This window comes from Poromitra crassiceps, assembly GCF_964638095.1.
Source record: "Poromitra crassiceps genome assembly, chromosome: 8".
NCBI classification, from domain to species: domain Eukaryota; kingdom Metazoa; phylum Chordata; class Actinopteri; order Beryciformes; family Melamphaidae; genus Poromitra; species Poromitra crassiceps.
Window position 1 is genome coordinate 23,808,749 of NC_139629.1, and position 17,836 is coordinate 23,826,584.

General features: G+C 42.8%; 2 protein-coding genes across 5 annotated transcripts in view; both read left to right on the forward strand.

Annotated features, from left to right (window-relative positions):
• Positions 1–728, forward strand: part of LOC310780573 (E3 ubiquitin/ISG15 ligase TRIM25-like) — a gene marked incomplete at both ends in the record, with an annotated part of 1,689 nt that extends 961 nt beyond the window's left edge. Inside the window, one exon of the mRNA XM_083641119.1 lies at positions 543–728. Within this exon, the coding sequence (XP_083497245.1) occupies positions 543–728 (186 nt within the window). The remainder of the gene's footprint in view (positions 1–542) is intronic.
• A 4,542-nt stretch (positions 729–5,270) lies between these two features.
• The window catches only part of LOC310780945 (ceramide transfer protein-like), a 43,193-nt gene continuing 30,627 nt past the window's right edge, over positions 5,271–17,836 (forward strand). For all 4 annotated transcript variants that reach the window (XM_083641471.1, XM_083641473.1, XM_083641472.1 and 1 more), the window contains exons 1-2: positions 5,271–5,922; positions 7,019–7,153. In XM_083641471.1, the coding sequence (XP_083497597.1) occupies positions 5,809–5,922; positions 7,019–7,153 (249 nt within the window). In that variant the 5' untranslated portion in view covers positions 5,271–5,808. The remainder of the gene's footprint in view (positions 5,923–7,018; positions 7,154–17,836) is intronic.

Genomic DNA, 17,836 nt, shown 5'->3' on the forward strand with positions numbered 1-17,836 from the left:
CGCCTAGGATCAATAGCCGTCCTCTGCGCTACTTTGAGGATGTGACTGCAGCTGTGTCAAAGGCCAGAGATAAACTACAGGACATTGCGACAGAGGAATGGCCGAAGAGCTCACTGACACTGATGGATGTGGATGTTTTACTGCCACAACCAGAGCCCAAGACCAGAGCTGACTTCTTACAATATTCATGTCAGATCACACTGGATCCAAACACAGCAAACACATGTCTGTTATTATCTGAGGGGAACAGAAAAGCAACATTTACAGCAGATGTACAGTCATATCCTCATCATCCAGACAGATTCATGGACAGGCTCCAGGTCCTGAGTAAAGAGGGTCTTACTGGACGTTGTTACTGGGAGGTAAGGAGGGGTCGGCCTCTTAGCTGTGGAGCTGGAATAGCAGTCGCATATAAGGATATTAGCAGAATAGGGCATGAATCTCAATTTGGATACAATGACAAGTCTTGGGAATTCTTTTATACCTCCTGTGATAGTCAATTCATACATAACAGTAATGAAAATCCCACCCCACGCCCTCAGAATAGGGCATGCCCAATAGGAGTGTACCTGGATCACAAGGCAGGTATTCTGTCCTTCTACTGCCTCGGGGGAATGATGACTCTCCTCCAGAGAGTCAAGACCACATTCACTCAGCCTCTCTATGCTGGATTTATGCTTGATAGTTTATACGGAGAAGCCTCTGTGGAGGTCTCTAAGCTTGAATAAACTCTATCACAACTTGATAGTGATTCAACCCATATGCACTTCATGAAATATTTTCTATTTGCTGTTCTGACATTCAAGATTTTTAATTCGCTAGACTTTTTTGCTCAGCGCTCATTGCTGTGGTGATTCACTGCAATTCCTGGAGATCAGCTGTCAATCAAACACTGCAGTGTGGGCGGGACTGTGATGCCTTTTTACTTGGATTTTTGGTTGATGAAGTTTGAGATCTACTCCTTTCTTGTCTATTTAGCCATGGTGTGGTTATCACTGTTCATGCTAACCATATGCTAACTACCTAAATTAGCTCTTCTTCTTCTTCTTCTTCTGTGCATTCCTAAAAAACTGGACATGTAAAACGCATCACTTCCTGTTCCTGAGGTTCCACCCCCCCCCCACCCCATCCTCCCCCCTCCATCCTCCCCCCTCCACACACACACACACACACACACACACACACACACACACACACACACACACACACACACACACACACACACACACACACACACACACACACACACACACACACACACACACACACACACACGAAAGAGCTGCAGGACTGGGTGTTTAGAACAGCAAATGGAAAATCTTTCAGGAACTGATATGGGTTGAATCACTATATCAAATTGTGATAGAGAGTATAGCCAAATTGACATTTATTCATATGGAAGCATGAACTGCTGTGTGGTCTCTCTTATCTTTGATGCATATTTGTATTGTTCTAATATTTTCTCCTGTTCCACTGCATGAGCTTTAATGGAGCCAGCACCTCCAGCACTTCCCTTTATCACAGCTAAATACTTGTTAATAAGTTGATTTTGTTCCTTGTACTCTGTGATTTCGTTAGGAAAAGTGTACTATAAATGTCATAATTATGGTCATAACTTATAATCAATATTGAGAGCATTCATTGGTCCCTTTCATAATGCTGACATACTGGTTTAACAGATTGATTGTGTGTATGAAATGACTATATATATATATTCATATATATATATATATATATATATATATATATATATATATTCCTATAGCAGGCTTTAGTGATTGGATGTGTGAACAAAATTAATGTTTACAAAAGTGAATAAAGTTGTTTTTCTTCCAAGAATTGAGTATTTCTTCTGTAGTCATTCCAGGAAGTCTATCAAAGCTGCTAGAGAAAATGTGAAGCTATGACTAATCTATTCTGTAATGTTTAGCATTTTTATTTCACTCACTTGCCAGTTGAATTTACTTGATTGCATTGATTTATTTGATTTGATTTCTCTGATAACCAGTTGCATAAAGATGAATGAGGCTTTGGATAAGGTGTAATGGATGGATTTGTTGTTTAATGCAACCACCTGCTATTCCAAACCAAGTGAACCGCTCAAGCACTCTTAAATAGCAGTTGACAGTATGCTGAAGACTTAAATATGAAGAGATTATTTGTGGAAAATGAAAAGTCTGAAAGCAAGTCAGACTAAAACCAATTTTCTTCGCAATGGTCACATTTGTCTACTGACAAACTTTTATGGTCTAAAAATTAATTGAGGGATCATCAGATACAAATTCTACACGTAATTCTTACAGTAGGATTCAATTTAGTGTCACTGCTGCAGTTTTACTGGCCCATGCAGGCCAACAGAGGGTGCTTTGTCACCGAGATAGAAATGATGGCCCTGAGGAATGAGAGCCATTGGGGAGAGAGGCCTGTGTGAATGATCTCCCTTGTCACTGGGATAATTGTTTGCAATAGGTTCAGGGGCTGTGTGAAGGTCATATAACTCAACTATAGCATTCAGAAATTACGTGCCGATTGTTGATCAGCCTTCAATGCAAAATCAGTGAGGATGTTTTGCCTGACGGATCTTGAAACATCGCAGGTGTACGAGTACACGGCACAGGTAGCCTTTGCCTTCTAATTGGGTCATTAGGTCACACAGAAGCCGTCAGTTCAGTGATGTCACAGTGTCAGTAAGTGTGCTTGTCCAGGATTAGTACCACAGCTGCTGCACCTTGATCACACACACGCACACACACACACACGCGCGCGCGCGCGCGCGCGCGCGCACACACACACACACACACACACACACACACACAGACACACACACACACGCACACGCGCGCGCGCACACACACACACACACACACAGACACACACACACACACACACACACACACACGCGCGCACACACACACACACACACACACACACACACACACACACACACACACGTGCGCGCACACACACACACACACACACACACACACACACACACACACACACACACACACACACACACACACACACACACACACACACACAAGCGAGCCAATAGAATTCTAATTCTAATCTACATGTGTTTCTAATACCACCAGTAGAGGGCACAAGAAGCAGGAGGCAGGTCAAAATGTCCTGGCTGGGCAGGCCCATCTCCAGATTAGGCGTACACGCACCTGTTATTGGTGATAATATTTTTTAATATCTTCATTTTGTCATGCAAGGAATCAAATGACCTACTGTAAATGAGTATAATTACCATTTGGAGAGTACTGTACACACTGTTGCCAATCACTATGTAAGAGCAAGGGTCACCTTTTGCAAGTGGTGCGCCACGTCTCAATTTTGAAACAAAAATCCTTGTTAAAATATAGTCCGACCTTATACTGTGCAGCAGCTATGTACCAATGTGAAGTAAAATCATCCCTCCTGTGTGGAGCAGCTGCTTCCTTCCCTGACCAACGAGGAAGACGACGTTTGAAGGAGGATGTGATCTAATCAAATCAGCCCAGTTTGACTCATGGCCCTTATAGTGACTCCTGGGTCTCTAAATGAATCACAGATCACTAAGGCAGGGGGGACAAGCGGCGTCTCATCGTGATTCAATCAACTCCTTAATCCCATCTAGTCTAAATGTCAAACAACAAGTTGTTTACAAGGCCTAGAGGCCGTGCCACCACGCAAGCCACGCAAGCCATGCTACCGACTCCGAGAGACGGATCAGGAATTCCCAGGGAATTCATGTGAAATAAGGGTTGGCTGTGGGTTTAAAGCAGCACTAACTTCATTAAAGACACAGAGAGGACGGGGGGGGGGGGGGGGGGGGGGGCAACTCTCTGACCTGCTAATAGTGTTTCTTTACTGGACTTTATCCTCTGCTACAGCATCACCCCCCCCCCCCCCCTCCTCCCTCCTCCCATAGTCTTTCTCATAGCCAGTCCACAGAGTAGTTACTTTGGCCCAGCTGGGAGACTGAAAACAAACATGTGCTGGGAATGACACATATCAAACTACAGATCAATAAACAGACACATTATTCCCCTCTGGTCCATATTGTCCTCTTTACCAAACACACAACCAAAAATGGTTGTGTGCAGTACATGTCTATGTACTGTTCAGTTTATCGTCATATTTAAGGGGGGGGGCAAGATAAATTGTTAGCTCTGAAATCTCCACTTCAAACCCATCTGGTGTGCATTTTGATGGGAAGATGCAGAGTTGTTATTGTTCAGCTAGTAGCCTAGAGGTCTTGTGGTTTGCATTCCTGGGTCTCATGATTTTGTGCAACTCCAAGTGAACGTTAGACCCACAAAACCCATGACATATGGCTACAAGCTGTGATCTGCTCTCCTCTCCTCTCCTCTCCTCTCCTCACTACTTTCTATCCCTTTAAAGCTGGGTTTTCATTTTACAGACAATTCTCACATACCTCAAACATGTGTGAGTGTGTGTGTGTGTGTGTGTGTGTGTGTGTGTGTGTGTGTGAAACTACATGAGGATTATCACATGACTCATAAGATAAGTAAAAGCTTGTGTGGGAGAAGGAGGGCGGGGACATACTTGGAGAATGAATGTGGAAGATGTTATGTCACTGAGTAGTGTTCAACATTTTACAGTAAAGCCTTTTAAACTGGAATAGGAGTATAGCGCCATCTGCTTTCATCCCCGTGGTGACTTGGTTTTCTGATGATGTTTTCCCATGTTGTTATCCACATAATGGGCATGGTTTATGGAGAAAAAAGCCATCATGAAAGCAATTTTTTTTTCTTTGCTCTGCAATGGAGACCTTCCAAAGAATTCAACCTCACATGAATAGTTATCCACTATATAGGCCTGCCTTGAGGGGGTTGAAGGTCCCCAGCAAAATCCACATAGAAATTATTCCAGTAAGAAAATAGAATGAATTTCTATTCAGGGTTCACTCTGCCCACACACATACACCCCTCCCACATGGGGGTCCCTGGGACTTCTCAAGCTAGGGTCTGTGCACTCCTGTGCTTTTGTTTGAGGGTAGCCTAGCAACCAACCTATAATATACACAACATGTATAATGTATGTTGTAGCACTAGCATCGCACTTGCTCTACTTTTCTATTTCGAGGACACTAATACAGGAGGCGGAGTCTGTTCCCAAATAAGGAGTGGATTTGGTGACGTCAGAGCAGAGCCAGCGCCCCTGCTCATGCTACGCACCACACAAGTTGATACACGCGCTCACTCACTCACACACACACACACACACACACAGACACACACAGAGACGTCAGTGGAACATGGCGTTTGGCTAGTAGAGAGCTGTCACCACCAGTACAGAAGAAAACTAAACCTAGCGAAACGCTTTTCTGAAAGTCAGCGACGGATTACACTGTTGACCGTCGAAGCTCGCACGTGTAATTTTATTTTTTTTAAATCGTATCCACTTCCTGCTTCTGGAACTGTGAACATACGCTGGCGAGGCTGGGACGAAAGGGGCGGTTGAGTAGTGCTGACAGCTAACGTTAACCTGGCTAATCTATACACTAATGAGGGCCAACCGCGTTAGCTAACGGTTTCGAGTGCGAGCTATCGATACGATACTGCCGAGCGCACAGCTATTTGGACGAACTCGTCATGCTCTCTCAAGGCAATTAGCTAACTAGAAGATACACAACACGATCCAATGAAGTCACGTTGACGTTATTGCTCGTTACTTGCTTGGCACGCACATCCTTGCAGCTCACCTGCTACTGCTGGTCTGATTAATCGTATTCTGAGTGCATGCTGAATTTATTGTTTTTCTAATCGGGCTTGCAAACGTTAGCCAGGGAAGGAAATGTCCGACAACCAAAGCTGGAACTCCTCGGGTTCCGAAGAGGATCTTGAGCCAGTGGAGACGGGACATCCAGTTTGCAATGGTATCGCCGAGTTCAGTGGAGTCCTTAGTAAGGTAACTGGCTTTCCAAAACAAAACTCAATCACTGTCAGGGTGGCTGTTACATAAAGTGAGACATTTGGTGCAGTTTCACAACATGAAACCGTGGCACGTGTGCTATCGATTTATCTAATAATAGTATCTATCATGTATCTTTGTTTAGACCAAAAGTAGCCGCTGAAGCTGTGGGAATGCTGATTTGAGCTCAATTAGACTGTGTGTAGCTACTGTAATCACCTTCACCTTGTCCAGAAACGTGCCCAAATGCTCAGCTAAAATGATATGTTAGCCCGATATTCAGAATGAATTGTCAACTCGTTAGACTCATTCCCATCTTACAGCAGGCAGATATGAGTGTTTCCCTATCAAAAAGAAGGATTTGGGTGGACTTAAACTACTGATTTCAAAAGTTGGGGAAAAAAGCCCTGCACATTCCAACACACTGTCTAGGATGATAAGAATGTGGATACAGCAAATATACTCAAGGTTATGGGCCAATTGCAAATTACACTGACTGCTTTCAGAACAATAAAATGTTTGGTTTTTTGCCAGGTGCTTTAACAGGTTAAGTATGCCTGTTGCTGCCAGAGTATCTGTTGATGAAATGAAGCATTTGCAAGCTATTGTGTAATTTGATCTGCCCTCTGATTGTCTTTGTAAACAAATATTGCAGTTTACAGTTACAAAACGTCTTGATGTCCTATTTTTCCAATTGCTTCTGTCACTTACTTACTGAGCCAAATCGACCATAGTTTTAATTAGTTCAGCGTTTGGAAAGCTTGTGTTGTGTAGACTGGGCTATTCTCACTGAACACTGCTAGGGTTAGCTCTAAACAGATTGCCTGCTGATCTGCTAACCAAGCATATTGTGTGAGATTATGCAGATCCACACAAAAAAACTCACCTGTTCAATCATAGTAAGCCCTCTACAAGTAAGCCCTCTACACATGCTACCTAAGTTTTGTGAGGATAATATACTTTACATAACTAACTCATCGTCACAGTCGTGTCCTTGCTTCTCAAGTTTACCCAGACAAAGCATCTGACTAGCAGAGCCTGTATTTTATGCTTATAATATGCACAAATATTGACAAGAGTTGTTTTATTCCAGTGGACAAACTACATCCACGGCTGGCAGGACCGTTGGGTGGTGCTGAAGAACAACACGCTGAGCTACTACAAGTCTCAGGATGAGAGGGAGTATGGCTGCCGGGGGTCCCTCTGCCTGAGCAAGGCTGTTATCACTGTGAGTAAACTCCTCGCCACAACCAAGAGTCACATGCACAGCACGACCAATACTTGATCACATTGAACTGGCTGTTATTTGCTGTATTGCAGTGGGCTTTCCCAGCTTACTTAGTGGTATGAGCGCTCTTCTGTGAAAGACATGAATGGGACAAGCTGATCCAGGGAGGATCACATATGGAGAAATCTAGAGAGCAGATTAAGGACGTTAAGTGTTTTTCTTAACATGGACACTTTCCTAAATCACCTTCCTCTCTCACTCCCTCATTAGGCTCTTTGCTTTCTTTAAATATAGCCACCTGTTTTTTGGGAAGCATAGCATATGAGATAGGCTAAAAGATATGATTCAGAAGACCATGTGTTCAACTTTGATTCCAAAAAGAAGGACCCACAAATGTCCCTGGCCTATGTGTTGGCCCTGACTCACTGTTGACTGGTCTAATCGGATGAAAGCTTACTCTAGAGTTTCTCAATCTTATTCTTCAACTGCAGGTGGTAGCTTTTTTTTCTTCTTTTTATAATACACTAAGAAAGAACTCCTGCTTGTGTCCCAAGTTCTGCTTGAGGGTGGCTGGCTTGTCAGGTGACTGTTCCAGTTACAAAACAACATGCTTATGTGCTAACACTTTACGGGAAGCTACATCATGAGATTCAAAATGCTGTGTCACTGTAGGTTAGATCAGGAAATACTGCGTACAGTTGGTAGCTCCAGAGTCTGACAATTTATCTGCAAAATTGTTGATTTTAGGTATTTACTGACCTGAATGAAGTATATTATTTTGTACAATATCATTGACTTAGGAGAGCTGTTAGGCAGACCCGCGTTTATGCCATTATGGGCGCAGTGGAGTATTAATAATTTATTTCTTCATGATTCACATCAACAGAATTTCATATCAATAAACAGGCTAGATTAGAAATGTGGCAAATGTCATGTTGTGATGGTATTAGGATGTGGCCATAATACCTTATCTCAAAAACTCAACACTCTGTCATACTTTGGCAAGCACAGAAAACAAGTCTAGCGATGTTTCATGCTGGCTAGTCTCTGTTACACGTTCACGCTGTTCCACCATCCGTCATGTCTCGGCGGGCACTAGTGGTCGCATTAACCAAATATTTTCCATCTTTTACCGATTATTTTTAACAATGACAGAAAAATCTGAAGGCTGTCTGTCATTAACCCAGGTAATAATAGATTATGACATTATGATTCTGTCAAAATTACACAGACGAGAAAGTCTAAAGCAGGGGTGTCAAACTCATTTTAGTCCACGGGCCACATAGAACCCAATTTGGTGTCAAGTGGGCCAGACAATGAAAATCAATAATCAATAATAAGCTATACATGACACAACCTTAAAATGTTCCTGTTTATCTTAGTGTAAAGAATGACAGGTACAACTCTACAATATGTAGGGTTATCTCAGCTACCATCAAGCATATTATCTACTGTCTGTACTGTGCATTACCATCAGGGGTGTAGTGGAGGGTAAACGCAAGTAAACACAATTTAGCCACCCCTTTGAAATGAGGCAGATAATTTACTTACCTATTTTCAGATCAACTGTATCAATCAATGAGGGCAAACAAGGTGGATAAACTACTCACCTTGGATAGTTTACCCACCTCTGTATTTATCACTACACCCCTGATTACAATTGATGGCAACTGTGCAATTCTCTATAGTCAATCAAAGGTAATGAAAATAGCCGACTATTTAGTGATTAATACAGATAACATGAATAATAGGCAACTTAATATTTAACTTGCTCCTGAAACCTGCTACCTCTTAGCCTTCACAAGTGCATCACATTGGATTGAAGGACTTCTCAGTGCAATTTTCACACTTTGCAAAGTCATCCTTTGGGCCGGATTGGACCCTTTGGGGGGCCGGATCTGGCCCCCGGGCCGCATGTTTGACACCCCTGGTCTAAAGCCTAGGATACACTAGACCAGGGGTTTTCAAAGTCTGAGACTGTGGGCCTCCCCCAAAAGGAGCCCCCCTCGCTCAAGTCCTGGATGACTATGGGATCATGATTATGTTGTTTGTTTGACCCCCATAGCCACTAAACAATTGTTTCTGACTCTGGAGAAAGTGGGAAAAACAGTTAAATTCCCCCAAACTACTGAATCTCTGAACTATCTCTTTAACCAAATCACACACATGTAGGCTATCTCCTTTTGATAATGTAATATTTTTTCACTGAGCCTTCCCTGAAACTGCTTGGAGCCCCCCTGGGGAGGCCTGCCTCTCACTGCAGTCCACTCCGACTGCATCCAGAGCCGGCTTGGAAATTCAAACATGTTTGATCTAATCGTTGTGGCTCCGACTGGCGTCCGGAGGCAGTACACGCTTGACGATTAGAATCTGTACTAGGGCTGCACGATATGAGGAAAAGCTGCGATGTGCGATAACACTGTTCAATATTGCGATGACGATAAATAACCTGCGATAAATAAATAAAATGCTATAAACAAAAATATTAATGGGTAGGGGTGCTCCGATCCGGCTAAGCCACGATCCGATCCGATTCCGATTCCTGGGGTCACGATCCGATTCCAGAATCGATTCTCGATTCCAACGATTCTCGAATCTAGAATCGATTCTCAATTATGTAGTTTTATATTGCAATAACACACAAAGGTAAATCTAAGACAAAAAATGACAAATGTATTAATGCTGAACTTCAAATTCAACTTCTGAAGTATTACAGTGAGGGCCTAAATTCATTTTGCAATACGAGTGTGTTAATTTAAGCATACGTATCAGTAAGTGGCACGGGATTCTCAAAGCCTGTGTTGAGGGTCATACGGAAAAAAATGCACTCTTGAAGCTAAAAAAAATCCAAAACCAACAAGTTAATTATTTAAATTTTTACTTCTTACTTACTTACTTAGCCTTTTAGTCATAACGATTATTGAAAGATATTCCATATTCCAGACTGAAATGTTATAACAGAAGTGGAGTATTGGCCAGAATGACATGAACATTTGGACACTTATTCAGCCGGTATCTTGCATGTTGCGTTCATGTGCACTGTAAAAAAAAAAAAAAATTGCGATAACACGTGACTTTTGCGATGTGTTCATCGCGCATTTTCATATCGCGATGACGATGAAAATACGATAAATCGTGCAGCCCTAATCTGTACCCATCATACACTAACAGATTTTGGTGCCGACTGCCCACAACAACTGAGGATGACTAAAGTGTAGACAAAGACAGACTGTGCCCAACTAGAAATCCTGTGTAAAATCGGGGGGGAAGGTCTTGTAGTGTAACCTCAGCTTTAATGCGGCCTCTGGGAGTGGGACCCCAGGTCAGTTATTGACTGCTCAGTCTGTCTGTCTCTCACTAACAAGGGGAATGAATTGGTTACTGTTCCCAGATGGCATAAAGCAGGCTTCGCTATTTACTCTGTTCACCTTGATCCATTCCCAGTCTCTGTAAATATTAACCTCCATGCTACATCACTTCTCATTCCAATGGAAATATGCTTCAGGAGTGTGGTGCCTAGCCTAAATATTGAGGAGTAGCAGCTGGTGCTAGCTAACCCCAGTCAATCATTGCCGCCTTTGAACACGACTATTTTCTTTCTTTCTCTTTTCTCGATGGCTTTCTGTGTTTCTTCAAAAGAAATGCTCGCAGGCTATAGACCTTATTCGCTAACCCTGGACGGCGCCATATTGTTGACAAACCGTCCTGCACGCACAGCGCTACTAGTAACAGCCTTATTGTCGTTTCTGTTCCATTACAAAATAGCGATAGTGATGACAGCAATAAAAACCCCAGAGTTGTTGTTTGTATGCTGCCGTTAATGCCTGCTGTAATAATAAACAAAAGAAAAAACGAGGTGAACAGACTTTGCTGTGAGGAGCTGTCAGAAAGTTTCACCTGTCTCTCCTAACTATCCACACATCTCCTGTGCTGCTGACGTATCCTCCGTCTCGCTCCCTTCACGTCTGTGGACGGTAGAGATAGAAACAAACCACGGGGACTTTATTGCTGTCATTACTACAGCCATGCCTAACGCAGGTCACCATCCGAACACAACAGGAACGATACAGGTAACGCTAACAGCGGCTAGCTTCCTATAAACGCTGCTCTCACATAGGCTGTCACTTGAGAGCTACAGCGCTACGTCGACAACATGGCAGCGGTGGGCGTGCCCGTATGTGAGTTACCTCAATCGAATAAGGTCTATAGGTCTCACACAGACACCCCGCGGTATAAACACACACAATGCTTATGACATGTCAGTGTTGTTGTTTTTTCCCAAACTTTCAGAAGGCAAGACAGAGGGGCGTGCGGGTAGTGCAGTGGCTGTCGCTACCAGCAATATTGAACGGCGCAAAACAAATAACGTTAACGTTACAGATCCCGACCAGAACCTCAGTGTGTGTTGAATTGAACTAGCTGGCAGAAAACGGACACTGGGTCACTGAAACACATCCTTTGATGATGTACTGACCAGAGTTGGGGGTAACGCGTTACAAAGTAACGCGCTACTGTAATCACATTACTCTTGTCGGTAACGAGTAGTGTAAGGCACTACTGTACCTAAGTGGAGTAATCACATTACAGTTACTAATCAAACGCTTACCTCGTTACATGCATACTAGCAAGATAGAGAGAAAAGATCTCCGTTTCAATAGCAGATCCTGTGTCCCATCAGACGGGTCACTTAACTGCACAGCAGAATCAATCATGGTGCCAATATTTCAACTTTGTATTAGCATGCAGAACAGCACTATTAGTCGACACATAACTTATCAGATAACTAACATCATGCATATAGAACAATAAATCATTTTAACCTCCAAAACACATTGACAAACAAACAATTGACACAAAAACACAGTACCCCCAGGGCATGCTGGGAACTCCGCCCACTTTCCTCTTCCATGGGTTAAATTTCCCCGAAAGGCTTTGCATAACTTTTTACACTCTGTTTTACAATTAAATCAGGCTAAAGAGTGTTAGATATAAATAATATGTATTTTAACACAACATGCAATTCTGGAATATCTGAATATTGGACAAAATTAAATTAAATTAAATGTAAACGTAAACCATAAGAGAAACCCACATACAGCGATGGGGTCTGTAAATACCCCTTGTAAATACAACGTGTTCTAGTGAAGTGGGCGCAGTGCGTATGTTCCATAATAGTCTGCCAGCAATCTGCCAAAAAGCGCCATCTTCTAGACAAGTTTTTGTTGCGCGGGAGGACAAGAATGTGAAACTGCAAACGCCCTGGACAGAAGCAGCTAGCTACGGTAGCCTACGACATAAACCTCTCAAAGCATCTGCAGTGGAAACATGCTAACACAAAGCTGGTTGCAGACCCAAGCTGAGTCGCCTGCCTCGACCCCAAGCAAGCAGCAAAAGCTTTCTTTTCACCAGGTAACATCAAAATCAGAGATGGACAGGCTTGTTGCCTCCTCCTACATGGTAGAGGAAATGTTGCCAATTTCAACAGTAGAATGAAATTGCCATTTTTCAGAAACATATTGAGCAAAATACAGATGGCAGGGAACGGACAGCCACCATCAGACAGGAAAAGTTTTGCAACCTACCTTATTACGATAGAGATTTGTGCTAATATATGGGCATATATGTAAGGATTAATGTTGTATTGTTAACTGGCAAATTACGTGACAATGCATCTCAGGCGATGTTACGGAGTAACGCAAAAGTAATGTAACGAGTAGTGTAACGAATTACTTTCTCCAGGGAGTAATCAAGTAAAGTAAGGCATTACCTTTTTTGAAAGTAATGTGTAATGTGTAATATATTACTTTTTTGAGTAACGGACCCCAACTCTGGTACTGACCCAGTGGTAAGGGGGGTTTTGAGTGCTAGAAACGGGGCAATGACAACACTTGCCCTTAGCCTAGAAAGCAGGCATCACATACGGCCACTAGTCTTGTTACGTGACGTCACCGTACCAAAAACAATTCAGTTAATTTCACTCCTACATGTGGCTTCAACTAAATGTGAACCCCTGCCAGTTCTTCTAACTGTGGGAGTGCCGACTACTTGACTTCCCATCTCTCTTTTCCATCAAGGTTCACATATTTGATCTAGATTTGCTCGTGCAGAATGTTGTGTGCACTATCAATTGATTTGAACCACAGAAAATCCAGAGCAGCTGCAGCTCATTTTGTTCTTTTCAACTACCTTTATATCATGTTTACAGAGGCATGTGTACAAAAATGCGTATCTCTGCACCACATACTTTCCTATATTGCATTTCTGTACCTGCTCCATCATCCAAAGACGCCACACACACACACACACACACACACACACACACACACACACACACACACACACACACACACACACACAACACTGCCTGCATTATTGCCCTTCAGCTATGCTGTCCATCGTTTTTATCTGTCGCACGAAATCCTTTCTCCTCACATAACGAGATGCTCCGCCTCTCTTTGAATCACATGATGTTGATTTGGCTTGATGCATTTTTTTTTTTTTTAGTTTTCACAATTTGGCATGGATGGCCTACAGACCTGGTGAGCTGGAGTGAGACAGCTGAAACTTGTCATGTTCGGTTTTGAGAGCCGTGTGCAGCCTGGGAGCTGTACAGTTTAGGAGTAGGGACGTATGGCATTCAGCACAGGTTGAAGAGGAGAACATGAGGTAGACCAGACCTCCCCTGCTAGACATTACAGTGTGTCATCTTTTCACTGCAGAATAACCAAAGTGTTCTGAATCCTGTTTGACTCTGATGAAGACGCAGTAGGCGTTGAAACGTTAGTCATTGAATAAAGCAATTTTCCAGTGAATCGTGTGCTCCAGGATCCTCTTTGGTTTGTCCATTGAACTTTTGTCATAATACTGTCCTGTCCTGAGAGCACCGACCTCCTTTTGCGGAGGGGCTGACGCGCAAGAGACTCCTTTTGTATTGTTCTGAATCCTGTCTCAAATGGTGAATTGTCTCATGGTTAGAGTGGAATGAATGTTATTATTGTAGCATACCGTTATCTTGTAGCTCCATAATTAGGGATGCACCGATCCACATTTTTCCACTTCCGATCCGATTCCGATAACTGGATTATTTGGATATCTGCCGATACCGATATTATGCCGATACCAATATTTTTCTTGAATACTGTATACACAATATAGGCAAAGATTTGGCCAATTAAAGATTATTTTTAAATATATCTTGCAAAAAGTAGACAAAATTAAGAAAATATACAAGGCAAAGAAGGATACTATTATACCGTACATGGGCAAATTACGGCCCGCGCTGCAAAAAAAAAAAAAAAAAGGTTTTTCCCCCTCTATTCTGATTCGTGAATTAGTGCCAATATCGGCACCCGATACCGATATTGGATCAGATCGGCCCCATCCCTACCCATAATATCCTTATATTGCTCTTGCTTGATGCCCTGGTGGTCCACTCTTGTTGTGATGTCCCCATGTGTTTTATTATGGGTTGTCTGAGCACTGAAACCAATCCAACAGTGTGTGTGTGTGTGTGTGTGTGTGTGTGTGTGTGTTTGGGACTATCCTCACAGGGCACTCTGCTGTCTCCGACGGAGTCATTTTGATGAGTGAGGTTGGCAAAGGCCCATAGGTGAATATGTGTCACAGTATAGTGTTTTTAGCGAGTGCTTCTCTCTAGCATCATTGAATGGCCCAGATTTGCAGCCCTCTCTGGAGGCCTGCTGAAGAGGAGCGTTCAGGGCCACATCTGATGAAGGCAGAGGGCTGTAATATCCATGTTAGTGTTGTAGGGGTGTCACAATATATCGTCCCACGAAATTTCGCGATAGTAAAACGTCACGATATGTATCGTTGAGATGAAATCTCATATCGCATTTTCTTTTCTTTTTTTTTTTTTTTTCTTTTCTTTTTTTTTAAAAAATAGACTAAGAAACGTCTTTGTTTGTTGAAGTTCAATGTGTGGAAAGTAGTTCAGTTGAACAAGTCTCTGAAGAGACACATGAGAAGTTATACAGGAGAGAAACCATTCAATTGAGTTTCTGGCAAAACTGTTTACTTGACAGGAAAAACTGAAGATGCATAAAAAATAGACTAAGAAAAGTCTTGTTGTTTGAGTTTGAAGAAAAACTGAAGATGCATAATGAGAATTTATACTGCTGAGAAACCTTTTAGTTCAAAGTAAATCTAAGTGACGGTGTAACTCATTCTATTTCAAGATAAGCCTTATCTCCAATCTCATGTTTTTTCTAGTTGTTATTGTAATAACAATTTCCCACAACAGCATGTTTTGTATTTGTGCGTTTCAAATAAAATACTACTTTTCCAGTCATATATTGTCATTATTCAAGTTTAAAAAAATATTGTTAAAATCGTATCGTATCGTATCGTTATCGTGAACCCAGTATCGTGATACGTATCGTATCGTGAACTGAGTGTATCGTGACACCCCTATAGTGTTGTCATCACACCGTCATTTTGACTTTTGATGCCAATATTAATATCACCAACACGGCACACGGCGCACAATTGCTCAACTGGCAGTTGAGCAGCAGGCGTCAGGCGAGCATGCACGCTTGAATTGAGCGTGTGAAGCAGTATTTATAGAAGTGAAATGGTTCCATATTTGGCTCCTCCTGGCACCTGTGTTTTGCAACTGTGTTAAAGTAGCATACAAACAATTTCAGTTCTTGTGAGATTCGTGACAACGCTTATCCTTGTGCATATTTTATTGTGTTTTTGCAAACATAGAGACACTGCGGAGCGCGTCATCATTCAGAAACCACGCCCAAAACGGGGGAATACAGACCCCCCCCATCCTGGCGCTCTCCTATGTCACGTGCATGGTCGCGTGTTTTACACAAAGATCGTATATATGGAACATGAACACATTCTCAATGGCTTACTTACTACAAAAAAACTTTAATTGCAGATTTTTTACATTTGTTGTCTGCGTAGCCCACCACACAACAGCTTTTAGCTATGTTTAATTCAAGGAAAATGACGCTGGTGTGTGGAAGTGAACGGAGAGCTTTCCCCCGTGATGGGCGTGGCCTATTTCATGCAGTGTCTCTATACTTCCACGCCACCAGCTGTGTGTTTGTATTGATAGTATTCTGTTACATCACCACACGGCCATCTTGGTAGGAAAATAATAATAGGTGATTGTAATCAATTAACAGGTGATTAAAATCAAGTGACACATACAGCCAATGAGCTCTGTGTATTATAGCGCCATATTGGTGGGAATACTATGAATTTTATGTCTGTGTGCAATCACAACTGGCTGCTGACCATGATCTCAGGTTTAGATCTTTGATTAGATCTTGGTCTACTTGTCATCTCTCTCACCAAATCCACTGCCATTGGTGACTGGGTGCCAATGAGGTCAGTAGTAGTAGTTTGGGTCTGGATTGTTCTGAGTTTGTAGGCAGTGTTACTGGATCTAATAGGTTGGAAGGTGTGCCCTAAGGTAGAGATGCTGGATCTAATAGGTCGGAAGGTGTGCCCTAAGGTAGTGTTACTGGATCTAATAGGTTGGAAGGTGTGCCCTAAGGCAGTGTTACTGGATCTAATAGGTTGGAAGGTGTGCCCTAAGGCAGTGTTACTGGATCTAATAGGTTGGAAGGTGTGCCCTAAGGTAGTGTTACTGGATCTAATAGGTTGGAAGGTGTGCCCTAAGGTAGTGTTACTGGATCTAATAGGTTGGAAGGTATGCCCTAAGGCAGTGTTACTGGATCTAATAGGTTGGAAGGTATGCCCTAAGGCAGTGTTACTGGATCTAATAGGTTGGAAGGTGTGCCCTAAGGCAGTGTTACTGGATCTAATAGGTTGGAAGGTATGCCCTAAGGCAGTGTTACTGGATCTAATAGGTCGGAAGGTGTGCCCTAAGGCAGTGTTACTGGATCTAATAGGTTGGAAGGTATGCCCTAAGGTAGTGTTACTGGATCTAATAGGTTGGAAGGTGTGCCCTAAGGCAGTGTTACTGGATCTAATAGGTCGGAAGGTATGCCCTAAGGCAGTGTTACTGGATCTAATAGGTCGGAAGGTGTGCCCTAAGGCAGTGTTACTGGATCTAATAGGTCGGAAGGTATGCCCTAAGGCAGTGTTACTGGATCTAATAGGTCGGAAGGTGTGCCCTAAGGCAGTGTTACTGGATCTAATAGGTCGGAAGGTATGCCCTAAGGCAGTGTTACTGGATCTAATAGGTCGGAAGGTGTGCCCTAAGGCAGTGTTACTGGATCTAATAGGTTGGAAGGTGTGCCCTAAGGCAGTGTTACTGGATCTAATAGGTTGGAAGGTGTGCCCTAAGGCAGTGTTACTGGATCTAATAGGTCGGAAGGTGTGCCCTAAGGTAGTGTTACTGGATCTAATAGGTCGGAAGGTGTGCCCTAAGGTAGTGTTACTGGATCTAATAGGTCGGAAGGTGTGCCCTAAGGCAGTGTTACTGGATCTAATAGGTTGGAAGGTGTGCCCTAAGGTAGTGTTACTGGATCTAATAGGTTGGAAGGTATGCCCTAAGGCAGTGTTACTGGATCTAATAGGTTGGAAGGTGTGCCCTAAGGCAGTGTTACTGGATCTAATAGGTTGGAAGGTGTGCCCTAAGGTAGTGTTACTGGATCTAATAGGTTGGAAGGTGTGCCCTAAGGTAGTGTTACTGGATCTAATAGGTCGGAAGGTGTGCCCTAAGGCAGTGTTACTGGATCT